Raw genomic sequence first — 12,194 nt, forward strand, 5'->3', positions numbered from 1 at the left:
ATTTTCATTTTCTATAGGCATGGTGAAAAGGTCAGTCTCAGCTCCAAGTGTGCAGAAATTGACCGAGAGATGATAAGTTCTCTTGGTGTTTCCAAATCTGTGCTAAATAATGTCATTTTCTGTCACCAAGAAGAGTCTAATTGGCCTTTAAGTGAAGGAAAGGCTTTGAAGCAAAAATTTGATGAGATTTTTTCCGCAACAAGGTTTGTAACCTTTAATTAGATTTTGTAGTCCATTAAGTTATTGAGCCAGAGTTGCAATTTGGTTGCTTCTTTTTTTAAACAGAAAAAAATTGTAAAGCAAGAAAGTCAGCAGTTATTACCTCTTATCCAGTGGCAACCAGTCAGCATATTTCTTTTCAGTTTTCTTTCTTTGCATCTTTATTTACCTGGTTGACAGTATATATGTACTTACTATTATGTCATAAGCATTTTCTAAGTTATTAAAAACTCTTTGTAAATGTAATCTTAATGACTGCATTATAGTCCATTGTTTGAATATACTATAATTTGCTTAGCCAGAGATTTGATTTTTATTTAATATCTTCAAAGGTACATTAAAGCCTTGGAAACACTTCGGCAGGTACGTCAGACACAAGGTCAGAAAGTAAAAGAATGTCAAACAGAACTAAAATATCTGAAGCAAAATAAGGAAAAAGCTTGTGAGATTCGCGATCAGATTACTAGTAAGGAAGCCCAGTTAACATCGTCAAAGGAAATTGTCAAATCCTATGAGAATGAACTTGATCCATTGAAGGTAATTTAGTTTCTTGTATGCTGAGGAGAAGGTCACCATTTACCATGGTATCTCTCACCCTAAAAGCATTATTTTTCTGTGCATTTGAATGGTGTGTATATTTCTTGAAAAAATTATCAGAGACTATATAATGTTATGGTTAATGCCTTACATCTGTGTTTAAGTTGCCCAAAGAGCTTGGATTTGAGGGTAAACAAATTTGTAGCATCATTAAATTGGTAATGTAGATCAGTAATTTTTAAATATCAGTGTAATGACTCAACCTTACAATTCTGTATTCTTAAGGAGACTTTTTTTTTTTTAATTGACAGGTCTTTCTAGGGAATTTTTATAATTTGCAGGATGTTCTTGACATTGCACAAGATTTGAAATTGGTGCATAACGTGTTGATATATTTGCAGATGAGTTAGCTTTCTAAATTCTGTGGTTTATAAGTAAGATCTTAAAGAAATCCCATTTATTCATTTCACAAGCATTTATTAAGTGTTTCCTGTGTGCCAGGGTATACTATGCTTGGGGCTATAGGTACAAGGAGAACTACAATAGTGTCCTTGCCCCTTAAGGTATTCCTAGTCTAAATGAGAGCATGCTTAAGAATGGCTTTTTAAAGTTGCAGATAGTGGGAGATTTAAGAAAAAAAATTAATTATTGATTTAGTTTTTAAAAATTCACCTATAAATGCTGGTATAGATCTTGGAATTGTAATATGGAAAAACTTTGGTTTTCTGTCCCAGTGCCCATTGACATGAATGTATCTTTTAGTGAATATTTATTGTTTTGTGCATAGCACTGTGCTAGGTGCTCTTGGGGATAAGGAAGCCGAAGACCTAGACCTTGCTTTTAATGATCTTATAGTCTAGTTGGAGAAATAAGGAATATATTTTAAAAGACAGTTAGGATTACAAAGAAGTAAAGTGAAGAGCTATGTGAATGATATAGTTTAGAACAGAGCTTCCCAACCCCTGGGCCATAGACCGGTACCCGTCCGTGGCCTTTTAGGAACCAGGCTGCACAGCAGGAGGTGAGTGGCGGACAAGTGAGCAAGCTTCCTTTGCTGCTCCCCATTGCTCACGTTACTGCCTGAACCATCACTCCCCCAACCCTGCCCCAGTCTGTGGAAAAATTGTTTTCCACGAAACCGGTCCCTGGTGCCAAAAAGATTGGGGGCTGCTTGTTTAGAACATAGGTTCTTTAAGAGCTATAAGATGGTGACTGTGGCACAAGTGAGAAAAGAAAAGAAAAAATGGATAAATTGGACTTCATCAAAAGAAAAGACTTTTGTTCTACAAACTATACCATCAAGAAAGCAAAAAGACAACCCATAGAATGGGAGAAAATATTTGCGAGTCACATATGTGATAAGGAACTTCTATCTGGGATATATGAAGAACCCAATAAAAAAAAGTAACACAATTTGAAAATGCACAAAGGCTCTGAATAGATATTTCTCCAGAGAAGATATGTATTTGTCCAATAAGCACATGAAAAGATGCTTGACCTCATTATTCATCAGGAAAATGCAAATCAGAATCACAATGAGCTATTACCGCACACCCACTAGAATGGCTAAAAGTCAAAAAGATAGGTAATAATTATTGAAAAGGATGTGGAGAAATTGGAACCTTCATACATGATGGTGGGAATGTTAAATGGGGCAGCCACTTTGGAAAACAGTTCAGCAGTTCCTCAAAATGTTAAACATAGGGACTTCTCTGGTGGTGCAGTGGTTAAGAATCCACCTGCCAATGCAGGGGACACGGGTTTGAGCCCTGGTCCGGGAAGATCCCACATGGTGGAGCAGCTAAGCCCGTGTGCCACAACTGCTGAGCCCGCGTGCTACAACTACTGAAGCCCGCACACCTGGAGCCTGTGCTCCACAGCAAGAGAAGTCACTGCAATGAGAAGCCTGCATGCTGCAACGAAGAGAAACCCCTGCTCACCGCAACTAGAGAAACCCCACGTGCAGCAATGAAGAACCAACGCAGCCAAAAATAAATTAAAATAATAAATAAAAGAAAATGTTAAACGTAGAGTTACCATATGACCTGGCCTTATTACTCCTAAGTATCTTATACCCAAGAGCAATTAAAATGTACATCTATACAAAAACTTGTATAGGAAAGTTCATAACAGCATTATTCATAATAGCCAAAAGATGGAAACAGTTAAAATATCCATTAACTGATCAATAAAATGTGGCATATCCATACATGGAATATTATTCAGCTTTAAAAAAGAATGAAGTTCTGATACAAGCTACGGTAGGCAAGAACCTTGAAAACATGTTAATTGAAAGAAGCCAATCATAAAAGACTACATAATTGTATGATGCCATTCCATTTATTTGAAATGTCCAGAATAGGCAAATCTATAGAGACAGAAAATAGATTAGCAGTTGCTTAGGGTAGTGGGTAGAGAGAAATAAATAGTGACTGCTTAAGGGCACAGAGTTTCTTTTTTGGAAGTGAAAATGTCTTGGGGGATGGTTGCACAACTCTGAATATACTAAAATATGTTGAATTGTACACTTTAAATGGGTGAATTGTATGGTAGGTAAATTCCATCTCAATAAAGTGATTTTTAAAGTGATGGCCTGGCCTTTGGGATGGAACCGCCATCTTCCAGTAATTCACCAAAATGACCAACACAAAGGGATAGAGGAGGGGTACCTGCTATATGTTCTCTAGGCCTTTTAGGAAACGTGGAGGTGTTCCTTTGGCCACGTACATGCAGATCTACAAAAGTGATATTGTAGATATCAAGGGAATGGGCACTGTTCAAAAAGGAATGCCCCACAAATGTTACAATGGCAAAACTGGAAGAGTCTACAGTGCTACCCAGCATGCTGTTGGCATTGTTGTAAATAAGCAAGTTAATGGCAAGATTCTTGCCAAGAGAATTAGTGTGTGTGTCAAGCATATTAAGCACTCTAAGAGCCAAGATAGCTTCCTGAAACAGTCTGAAGGAAAATGATAGAAAAAGAAGGAAGCCAAGCAGAAAGGTACTTAGGTTTAGCTGAAGTGCCAGCCTTCTCCACCCAGAGAAGCACACTTTGTGAGAACCAATGGAAAAGAGCCTGAACTGTTGGAACCCATTCCCTATGAATTCATGGCATGATAGGTGTAAAGAAAATAAGAGACCTGAATTGTAAAAAAAAAAAAAAAAAAAAAAAAAAAGTGATAGCCTGGAATGGAAAGCTATCACAAGACCTTCAAGGGAGAAGCTGATCTGGGCCATAAAGATGGGGAAAAATCTAATTGACAGACTAGAAGCTATTTTATATATGTTTGTTTTGTTTTTTGTAATTTTTAAAAAAATTTATTTATTTATTTGGTTGTGCCAGGTCTTAGTTGCAGCGGGTGGGCTCCTTAATTGTGGCTTGCCAGCTCCTTAGTTGCAGCATGTGGGCTCCTTAGTTGTGGCTCCAGGGCTCCTTAGTTGTGGCATGTGAACTCTTAGTTGTGGTGTGCATGTGGGATCTAGTTCCCCGACCAGGGATCAAACCCGGGCCCCCTGCATTGGGAGCTCAGAGTCTTATCCACTCTGCCACCAGAGAAGTCCCTGTATGTTTGTTTTTATTTTGTATTTTTTTCTTTTAAAACTAATACGTGCTCACAATGAAAAAATTATGGAAGAATATTAGTTGAAAAGTAAGAGATGCTCTTCCTATTCCTCATGTCTGACCTCCCACATATATCTTATGATCAGGTGGGTTTTCTTGCAAAAATACACTACATGTGTATATACAAACATGCACATGCATATATGTACATATTCACAAATACAAGCTTATTAAAACAGGACTGGGAGGAAGAGCCTGGGTTAAGTAAATCAAGGTAAAAGGAGTGGGAGCTATGACTTGCAGTCAGATTATGAAGAGCCTAATGGGTTTAGAATTTAGTGCAATAGACATGAGTGAGAAAAATCATGCTATATTTTAGAAGTAGTTGTTCTAATAACTGTGTGTAGGTACTGTGGTAGTTACCAAGATATTGGAACACATTTTATTTTCTTCAGGAGCAGCCTGGTTGGAAAGATGACAAGCACATATAAGGTAGAAAAAGACAAGAGCTGTGAGAGCTTTGAGGAGGAAAGAAGAGAAAGTCTGAGGTGGCCAGAGAGGATTTCATAGGACTGAATTTGGGGTATCATTTTATTGACCTTAAGTAGATGGGTAATTACAGATATGGTGACAGCAAAATGCAGGCTGTCTTTGAACAGTATCAAGGAAATCCTCATAGTTGAAATGGAGCATTTGTATAGGAAATAATGTCAGGGTAGAGCTAAGTGATAATACCTGGTATTTATTGAGCAGTGCCAGGATTCTAAACAAGGCTGTAGCAAACGTTGAGGTGTTTATTTCTTTATTTGTATTTAATTTTGGCTAGTCCAAGGGTTTAATCTTACTCTCTATCTTTAGAGCCTAGCCTGGTGCCTGGCACTTAGCAGGTGGTTCAGTAAATATTTATTAAGTGGATGATTTCCAAAGTCCTTTTTTTTTTAGCTCTGAGTTAAAAGGATTCTTCCCTTCATAGAACTCAGCATAAAGCTTGAATCAGATCATCTTCCCAGCAGCCATCCAGAAGACAGCTCCATTTCAGTACTGCACTATAATTCATGCTTTCCCATTTTTACGGATTTCCTACATTTTCAGGAACTCTCTCATAAACTACTTTATTCCCATACCACCACATCCTATCCTGACCTTGGCCCACTTAGGCCTGTTTTCCTTTCTTGCCCTCAGTGGAAATGGCTTGAGAAATTTGTTTTCAAGTTCAAAAGCACCCTCTGGCCCTCTTATTTATTCTTCCACACATAAGTTCATGATCCTTGTGCACCTTACAGCCCAAGTGCCGATTCTTTTGTCTTATTTCACACACCTAAGCTTTAAACACTCTGCTGCTATATTTTTTGTTGTCTTTCTATTTGTTTTAGCTTCTTTTACTAGGTTGTGTGCTCTGGGGATAGAGCCTGTGTTTTGTGCTCTGGGGTTCGAGCCAAAACACAGATGTCAAAGAAGGAAGCCCCAGCATCTAGTTACTGTCTGGATTTAAGGAATGAAGCAGCTAGAGATGTCACAAAAGATCTAAGCCAAGATAATGTTAATGCTGCCACAATACAGTGAAAACATTGATAGAAACCGAGTAGTTTCTGAGAAGTAGGGTACCATAACAGAGGTGTTAATATTCATTACTCTTAAGAATTAATCCAGTTCTCTTTGTTAGATTGCTCAAAGATATTTTGTGAACACAGAATTTTTTTCACAAGTGATGTGAATGGTCCCGTTCATTGAGGGCCTACTGTATGCCCAGTTGCTGATCAAAGTGCTTTAAAATGTATTATGTGAGCCCCACAGTAACACCGTGAAGTTTCATAGATGAGAAAAGTGAGGCACAGGTATTCACGTTGGAAGTAAGGGGTAAAGCCAGGATTTGATTCCAGGCTTCTCTGATTCCTAAACTGATACTTTTTTTTCTTTAGTCAGATTTATTGAAATATAATTTACATTTAGTAAAATCCACCCTTTTGAAAGTATATGATTGGATGAGTTTGGGCAAATGCATACAGTAGCATTACTATCAGTACAGTCAAGATATAGAACATTTCCACCCCAAATAGTTCTCTCAAGTCTATTTGTAGTCGGTCCCCTACCTCCATTTCCAGCCCTTGGTAATCCCTGATTTGTTTTCTGTCAGTATAGTTTTGCCTTTTCCAACGAATGCCACATCAGTGGAATCATACATTATATAACCTTTTGTATCTGACTTCTTAGCATAATGGTTTTAAATTTATCTATGTGGTTGCATGTACGAGTAGTTCATTCCCTTTTATTGCTGAGGGTATTCCATTGTAAGGATATATTACAGTTTGTTCATCCATTCCTTTGTTGATGGACTTCAGGTTGTTAATCAGGTTTTAGCTATTACAAATAAAACTGCTATAAACTTCTGTGTACAGGTCTTTGGAGATATGTTTTCATCTCTCTTGGGTAACTCCTAGGAGTGGGATTTTTAGGTTGTGTGTTAAGTGTATGTTTTACCTTATGAGCTGCCAAACTATTTTTCAAAGTGGCACATTTGGTAGTCCCACAACAATGTACAAGAGTGCAGTTGCGCTTCATCCTTGTCAGCACTTAGTATTATCAGCTTTTTATTTTAGCCATTAAAATAGATGTGTGATAGAATCTCTGAGCAGCTTTTTTTTTTCATTATGGTTTTAATTTGCATTTTCCTAATGTTAGTCAACATTGAGCATCTTTTTATGTGTTTATTTGCCATTTGAATATCTTTTTTGGTAAAGTGTCTATGCATATCTTTTGCCTGTTTTCAATAGGTTTTGTGTGTGTGTATTTTTTGTTTTTATTTTTGGTCTTACTATTGAAGCTGTGAGAGTTCTTTAATTTTTCTGGACATAAGCCCTAATCGGGTATGTGTTTTGCAAATTTTTTTTTTTTTTCCTTAACTGCTTTCAAAGGGCAGGAGTTTTTAATTTTGATGAAGTCCAGTATTTCGAAATTTTCTCTTATAGTTTTTGCTTTTTGTTTCCTATGTAGGAAATCTTTGCCTGACCCAAGGTCACAAAGATTTTCTTCTTGAAGTTTTCTAGTCTGAGTTGTTATATTTAAGTATATGCTCTATTTCAGGTTATCTTTTGAATATGGTGTGAGGTAAGGTTGAGATTTACTTCCTTTTTTTTTTTAGTTCATTTTTATTGGAGTATAGTTGCTTTACAATGTTGTGTTAGTTTCTGCTGTACAGCAAAGTGAATCAGCTCTAGGGAGGTTTACTTCTTTACATAGAGATGTCCAATCATTCCAGCTCCCAGAGCCTGTAGTCTTAATTGTTATACCATCCTGCCTCCCAGTCTCATCTCCCATTTTTAAGTATGTGGCTTTATACAAGTCCTCTGAGTCTCCTACTTAGCATGTACAGGCATACTTTGCTTTACTGTGCTTTGAATATACTACATTTTTTTCTTTCTTTTTTTTTTTTTTTTTTTTTTTTACAGATTGAAGGTTTGTGGCAACCCTGTGCCAATCAAGCAAGTGTGTTGGTGCCATTTTTCCAATAGCATTTGCTCACCTCGGAAGGCAGCTATGCTCGCCACTATACCACCAACACCATTTGCTCACTTTGTGTCTCTGTGTCACATTTTGGTAATTCTTGCAATATTTCAACCTTTTTCATTATTATATTATGCTGTTCTGCAATCAGTGATCTTCGGTGTTACTATTGTAATTGTTTTGGGGTGCCACAAACCACATGCATATAAGATGGCAGATTTAATCGATAAATGTTGTATGTGTTCTGACTGCTCTACCAAACAGCCATTCCCCCATCTTTCTCCCTTTCCTCAGGCCTTCCTACTCCTTGAGGTACAACAATATTGAAATTAGACCAGTTAATAACCTTATAATGGCCTCTAAATGTTCAAGTGAAAGGAAGAGTCACACGTCTCTCACTTTAAACTAAAAGCTAGAAATGATTGAGCTCAGTGAGGAAGTCATATTAAAAGTGAAGAGAGACTGAAAGCTGGGCCTTTTGTGCCAAATGGTTAGCCAGGTTGTGAACGCAAAGGAAAAGTTCTTGAAGGAAATTAAAAGTGCTACTCCAGTGAACTCATGAATGGTAAGAAAGTTGAAACAGCCTTATTGCTGATATGGAGGAGGTTTTAGTGGTCTGGGTAGAAGATCAAACCAGCCACAACATTCCCTTAAGTAAAAGCCTAATCCAGAGCAAGGTCCTAACTCTCTTCAATTCTGTGAAGGCTGAGAGAGGTAAGGAAGCTGCAGAAGAAATATTTGAAAGTAGCAGAGGTTCTCGAGGTTTAAGGAAAGAAGCTGTCTCCAAAACTTCAAAGTGCAAGGTGAAGCAGCAAGTGCTGATGAAGCTACAGCAAGTTATAAAGAAGATCTAGCTAAGATCATTAATGAAGGTGGCTTCACTGTACAGTAGATTTTCAACGTAGGTAAAACAGCCTTATACTGGAAGAAGATGCCATCTAGGACTTCCATAGCTAGAGAGGAGAAGTCAATGCCTGGCTTCAAAGCTTCAAAGGACAGGCTGACTGTTGTTAGGAACTAACGCGGCATATGACTTTAAGTGGAAGCCAGTGCTCATTGACCATTCCAAAAATCTTCAGGGCCCTTAAGAATTATGCTAAATCTACTGTGCCTGTGCTCTATAAATGGAGCAACCTGGATGGCAGCATCTCTGTTTACAACACGGTTTATTGAATATTTTAGACCCACTCTTGAGACCTGCTGCTCAGAGAAAAAAAAAAAAGGATTTTTTTTTTTCCCAAAATATTACTGCTCATCGACCATGCATCTGGTCACCCAAGAGTGCTCATGGAGATGTACAATGAGATTCATGGGTTTTTTTATTAATTTATTAATTTATTAATTTATTTTTGGCTGTGTTGGGTCTTCGTTTCTGTGCGAGGGCTTTCTCTAGTTGCGGCGAGCGGGGGCCACTCTTCATCGCGGTGCGCGGGCCTCTCACTGTCGCGGCCTCTGTTGTTGCGGAGCACAAGCTCCAGACACGCAGGCTTAGTAGTTGTGGCTCACGGGCCCAGTTGCTCCCAGTTGCATGTGGGATCCTCCCAGACCAGGGCTCGAACCCATCTCCCCTGCATCGGCAGGCAGACTTTCAACCACTGCGCCATCAGGGAAGCCCGAGATTCATGTTTTCATGTCTGCTAACACAGCATCCATTCTGCAGCCCATGGATCAAGAAGTCATTTTGACTTTTAAGTCTTTTTAAGAAATATATTTCGTAAGGCTATAGCTGCCATAGATAGTAATTCCAGTGATGGATCTGGGTAAATTGAAAACCTCCTGGAAAGGATTCACCATTCTAGATGCCATTAAGAACATTCGTGATTCATGGGAAGAGATCAAAATATGAACATTTTTTTTTTAAGACATAATACTATTGCACACTTCTACAGTATAGTGTAAACAACTTTTATATGCACTGTGAAGCCAAAAAATTGTGTGACTTGCTTTATTGCAATAATCAATTTATTGCAGTGGTCTGGAACTGAACCCAGTATATCTCTGAGGTTTGCCTGTAGTGTCATAATGATTAGAGGGAATGTATGGCAGCACCTAGTACAGTGTCTGCAATATAGCAGGCATTTGATCAATGATAGCTATGACTGTTATTATTGGTAAAAATTTTTTTTTCAAATCTCTCAGCTAACATACTGAACACTTGTTACATGTGCTGAGGAAGCATTGGTGAACAAAGTAAAGTTTCTGTGGTGATAACGTGTTGCCTATTAATATACAAATCATAAGATATGGTATTAGTATAATTTATCAAATGACATTGAAGTTGAGGATGCATTTTGGTGCAGCCATGAAAGCTTACAATTGATATCTGTAATAATGTGTTAGTTTAAAAATTAGGTTCTAAAAATGTCTTAGAAAAGGAGTTGGTCAGCCTTGGAATTGTAGAGGCAAACACCAGAAGAGTATCCAAGGAGGGAAGACTCTGAGCCAGGTCACTCATATTCCTAGGAGATGAGGCAACCAGCTGTCCCTGGAAGCAAGCCACTGAGATCATTTGTCACATTTTCACTTGTGATGTACCATGAGTTTCCAGTCCACTCAGTAGTTCTAGTTTCTCTTTTAATAAATTAAATAGTTAGCCTTTTAAGGATTAAGTTCTGTTTTTTAAAATTTTTTTTATTTTTGGCTGTGTTGGGTCTTCGTTGCTGCTCGTAGGCTTTCTCTAGTTGCGGTGAGCGGGGGCTACTCTTTGTTGCAGTGCGTGCACTTCTCATTGCGGTGGCCTCTCCTGTTGGGGAGCACAGGCTCCAGGCACACAGGGTCAGCAGTTGTGACTCACGGGCTCTAGAGCACAGGCTCAGTAGTTGTGGCACATGGGCTTAGTTGCTTCACGGCATGTGGGATCTTTCCGGACCAGGACTTGAACCCGTGTCCCCTGCATTGGCAGGCAGATTCTTAACCACTGTGCCACCAGGGAAGTTCCAAGGATTAAGTTCTTAAAATATGGTACTTTACATAATGTGGCTCCAAGTACCCAATGAATGAATGACTTTTGTGGGAGCTGTTGAGGACAGGGGATGGGCTTTGGAGTTAGAAGGGAGTTAAATTCCTGCTTTTCTTTACTAGCTGTAAGGAGTTGGACAAGTTACTTAATGTCTCTGATTCTCAGTTTCTCAGTGCTTCCTTTATAGCAGTGTTACCGTTAAATGAGATCACTTTTACTAAGTGCCTGGTCCTGGGACATGTTATTTATCTTTGGTTATTTGCAGTGGAAACTATAGTGAATTCTGTTTATATAGGGTGTTTGTTTATTTTCAGAATCGTCTAAAAGAAATTGAACAAAATCTCTCTAAAATAATGAGACTCGACAATGAAATTAAAGCTTTGGATAGCCGAAAGAAGCAAATGGAAAAAGATAATAGTGAACTGGAACAGAAAATGGAAAAGGTTTGTGGTGGTAGAATTTTGTTTTACTTCAGAATTTTGAGATTATTGTAATGAACCTCATTTGATTCCATTTTGACAGTCATATTTTGAAACAAACATACAAATCTTGATGTTTGTGTTACTTCCATGTTTATGTTAGAAAGAAGGATATTGAATAAGCTTTGGTTCATATTTTGTACCTCAGACTGATACCTTGTTATACATTAAAGCTCTTTATTTTGGTTCTACACAGGTTTTTCAAGGGTCTGATGAGCAGCTAAATGATTTATATCACAATCACCAGAGAACAGTAAGCGAGAAAGAAAGGAGACTGGTAGAATGTCAGCGTGAAGTGGAAAAATTAAATAAAGTATCTAGGCTTCTCAATCAAGAAAAATCAGAACTACTTGTTGAACAGGGTAAGAGACAGTGTTTACTTGGTCTTTTTCCCTATTACAATATTACGCATTTTTTGCATGAATGACAAATCTCCAGGGAATTATGCTGAGTGAAAAAAGTCAGTCTCAAAAGATTATATATAGTATGTTTCCACTTTATATGACATTTTGAAATGCCAAAATTTTAGAAATGTAGAACAGATTAGTGATGGTCAGGGTTACCCAGTAGGAGGAAGAGCAGGAGGAAGGTTAATGTGGTTATGGTTTTAAAAAAAACAAGAGGGGTTCTTATGGTGTTGGAACTGTTCAGTATCTTGGCTGTCATGGTGGATATAAGAACCAACACAGTTGATAAAATTATGTAGGACTTAATACACACACAGATATGAGTAAAACTGGGGAAATAAGAATAAGATTGATGGATTGTATCAGTGTCAGTATCCTGGTTGTGATATACTATAATTTTGCAAATTACTAAAAGAAAACACTATTTTTCTACTTAACAACAGTTCTGATGCCAGGTGTGTGTGGGTTTTTCCACACCAAGCAATTCTCCAATTCTCAGTGAACACCAACTAAGTGTCCTGTAATTTAAT

The 12,194-nt window shown here is 38.0% G+C and overlaps 1 protein-coding gene and 1 pseudogene across 4 annotated transcripts in view; both read left to right on the top strand.

The window, feature by feature from the left end:
• The window catches only part of RAD50 (RAD50 double strand break repair protein), a 244,957-nt gene that overhangs the window by 163,360 nt on the left and 69,403 nt on the right, over window positions 1-12,194 (top strand). For all 4 annotated transcript variants that reach the window (XM_061189584.1, XM_061189587.1, XM_061189585.1 and 1 more), the window contains 4 exons: window positions 18-203; window positions 552-756; window positions 11,093-11,221; window positions 11,454-11,619. In XM_061189584.1, the coding sequence (XP_061045567.1) occupies window positions 18-203; window positions 552-756; window positions 11,093-11,221; window positions 11,454-11,619 (686 nt within the window). The remainder of the gene's footprint in view (window positions 1-17; window positions 204-551; window positions 757-11,092; window positions 11,222-11,453; window positions 11,620-12,194) is intronic.
• On the top strand, window positions 3,391-3,873 carry LOC133089936 (large ribosomal subunit protein eL21-like; annotated as a pseudogene).

This window comes from Eubalaena glacialis, chromosome 4 (assembly GCF_028564815.1).
Source record: "Eubalaena glacialis isolate mEubGla1 chromosome 4, mEubGla1.1.hap2.+ XY, whole genome shotgun sequence".
NCBI classification, from domain to species: Eukaryota; Metazoa; Chordata; class Mammalia; order Artiodactyla; family Balaenidae; genus Eubalaena; species Eubalaena glacialis.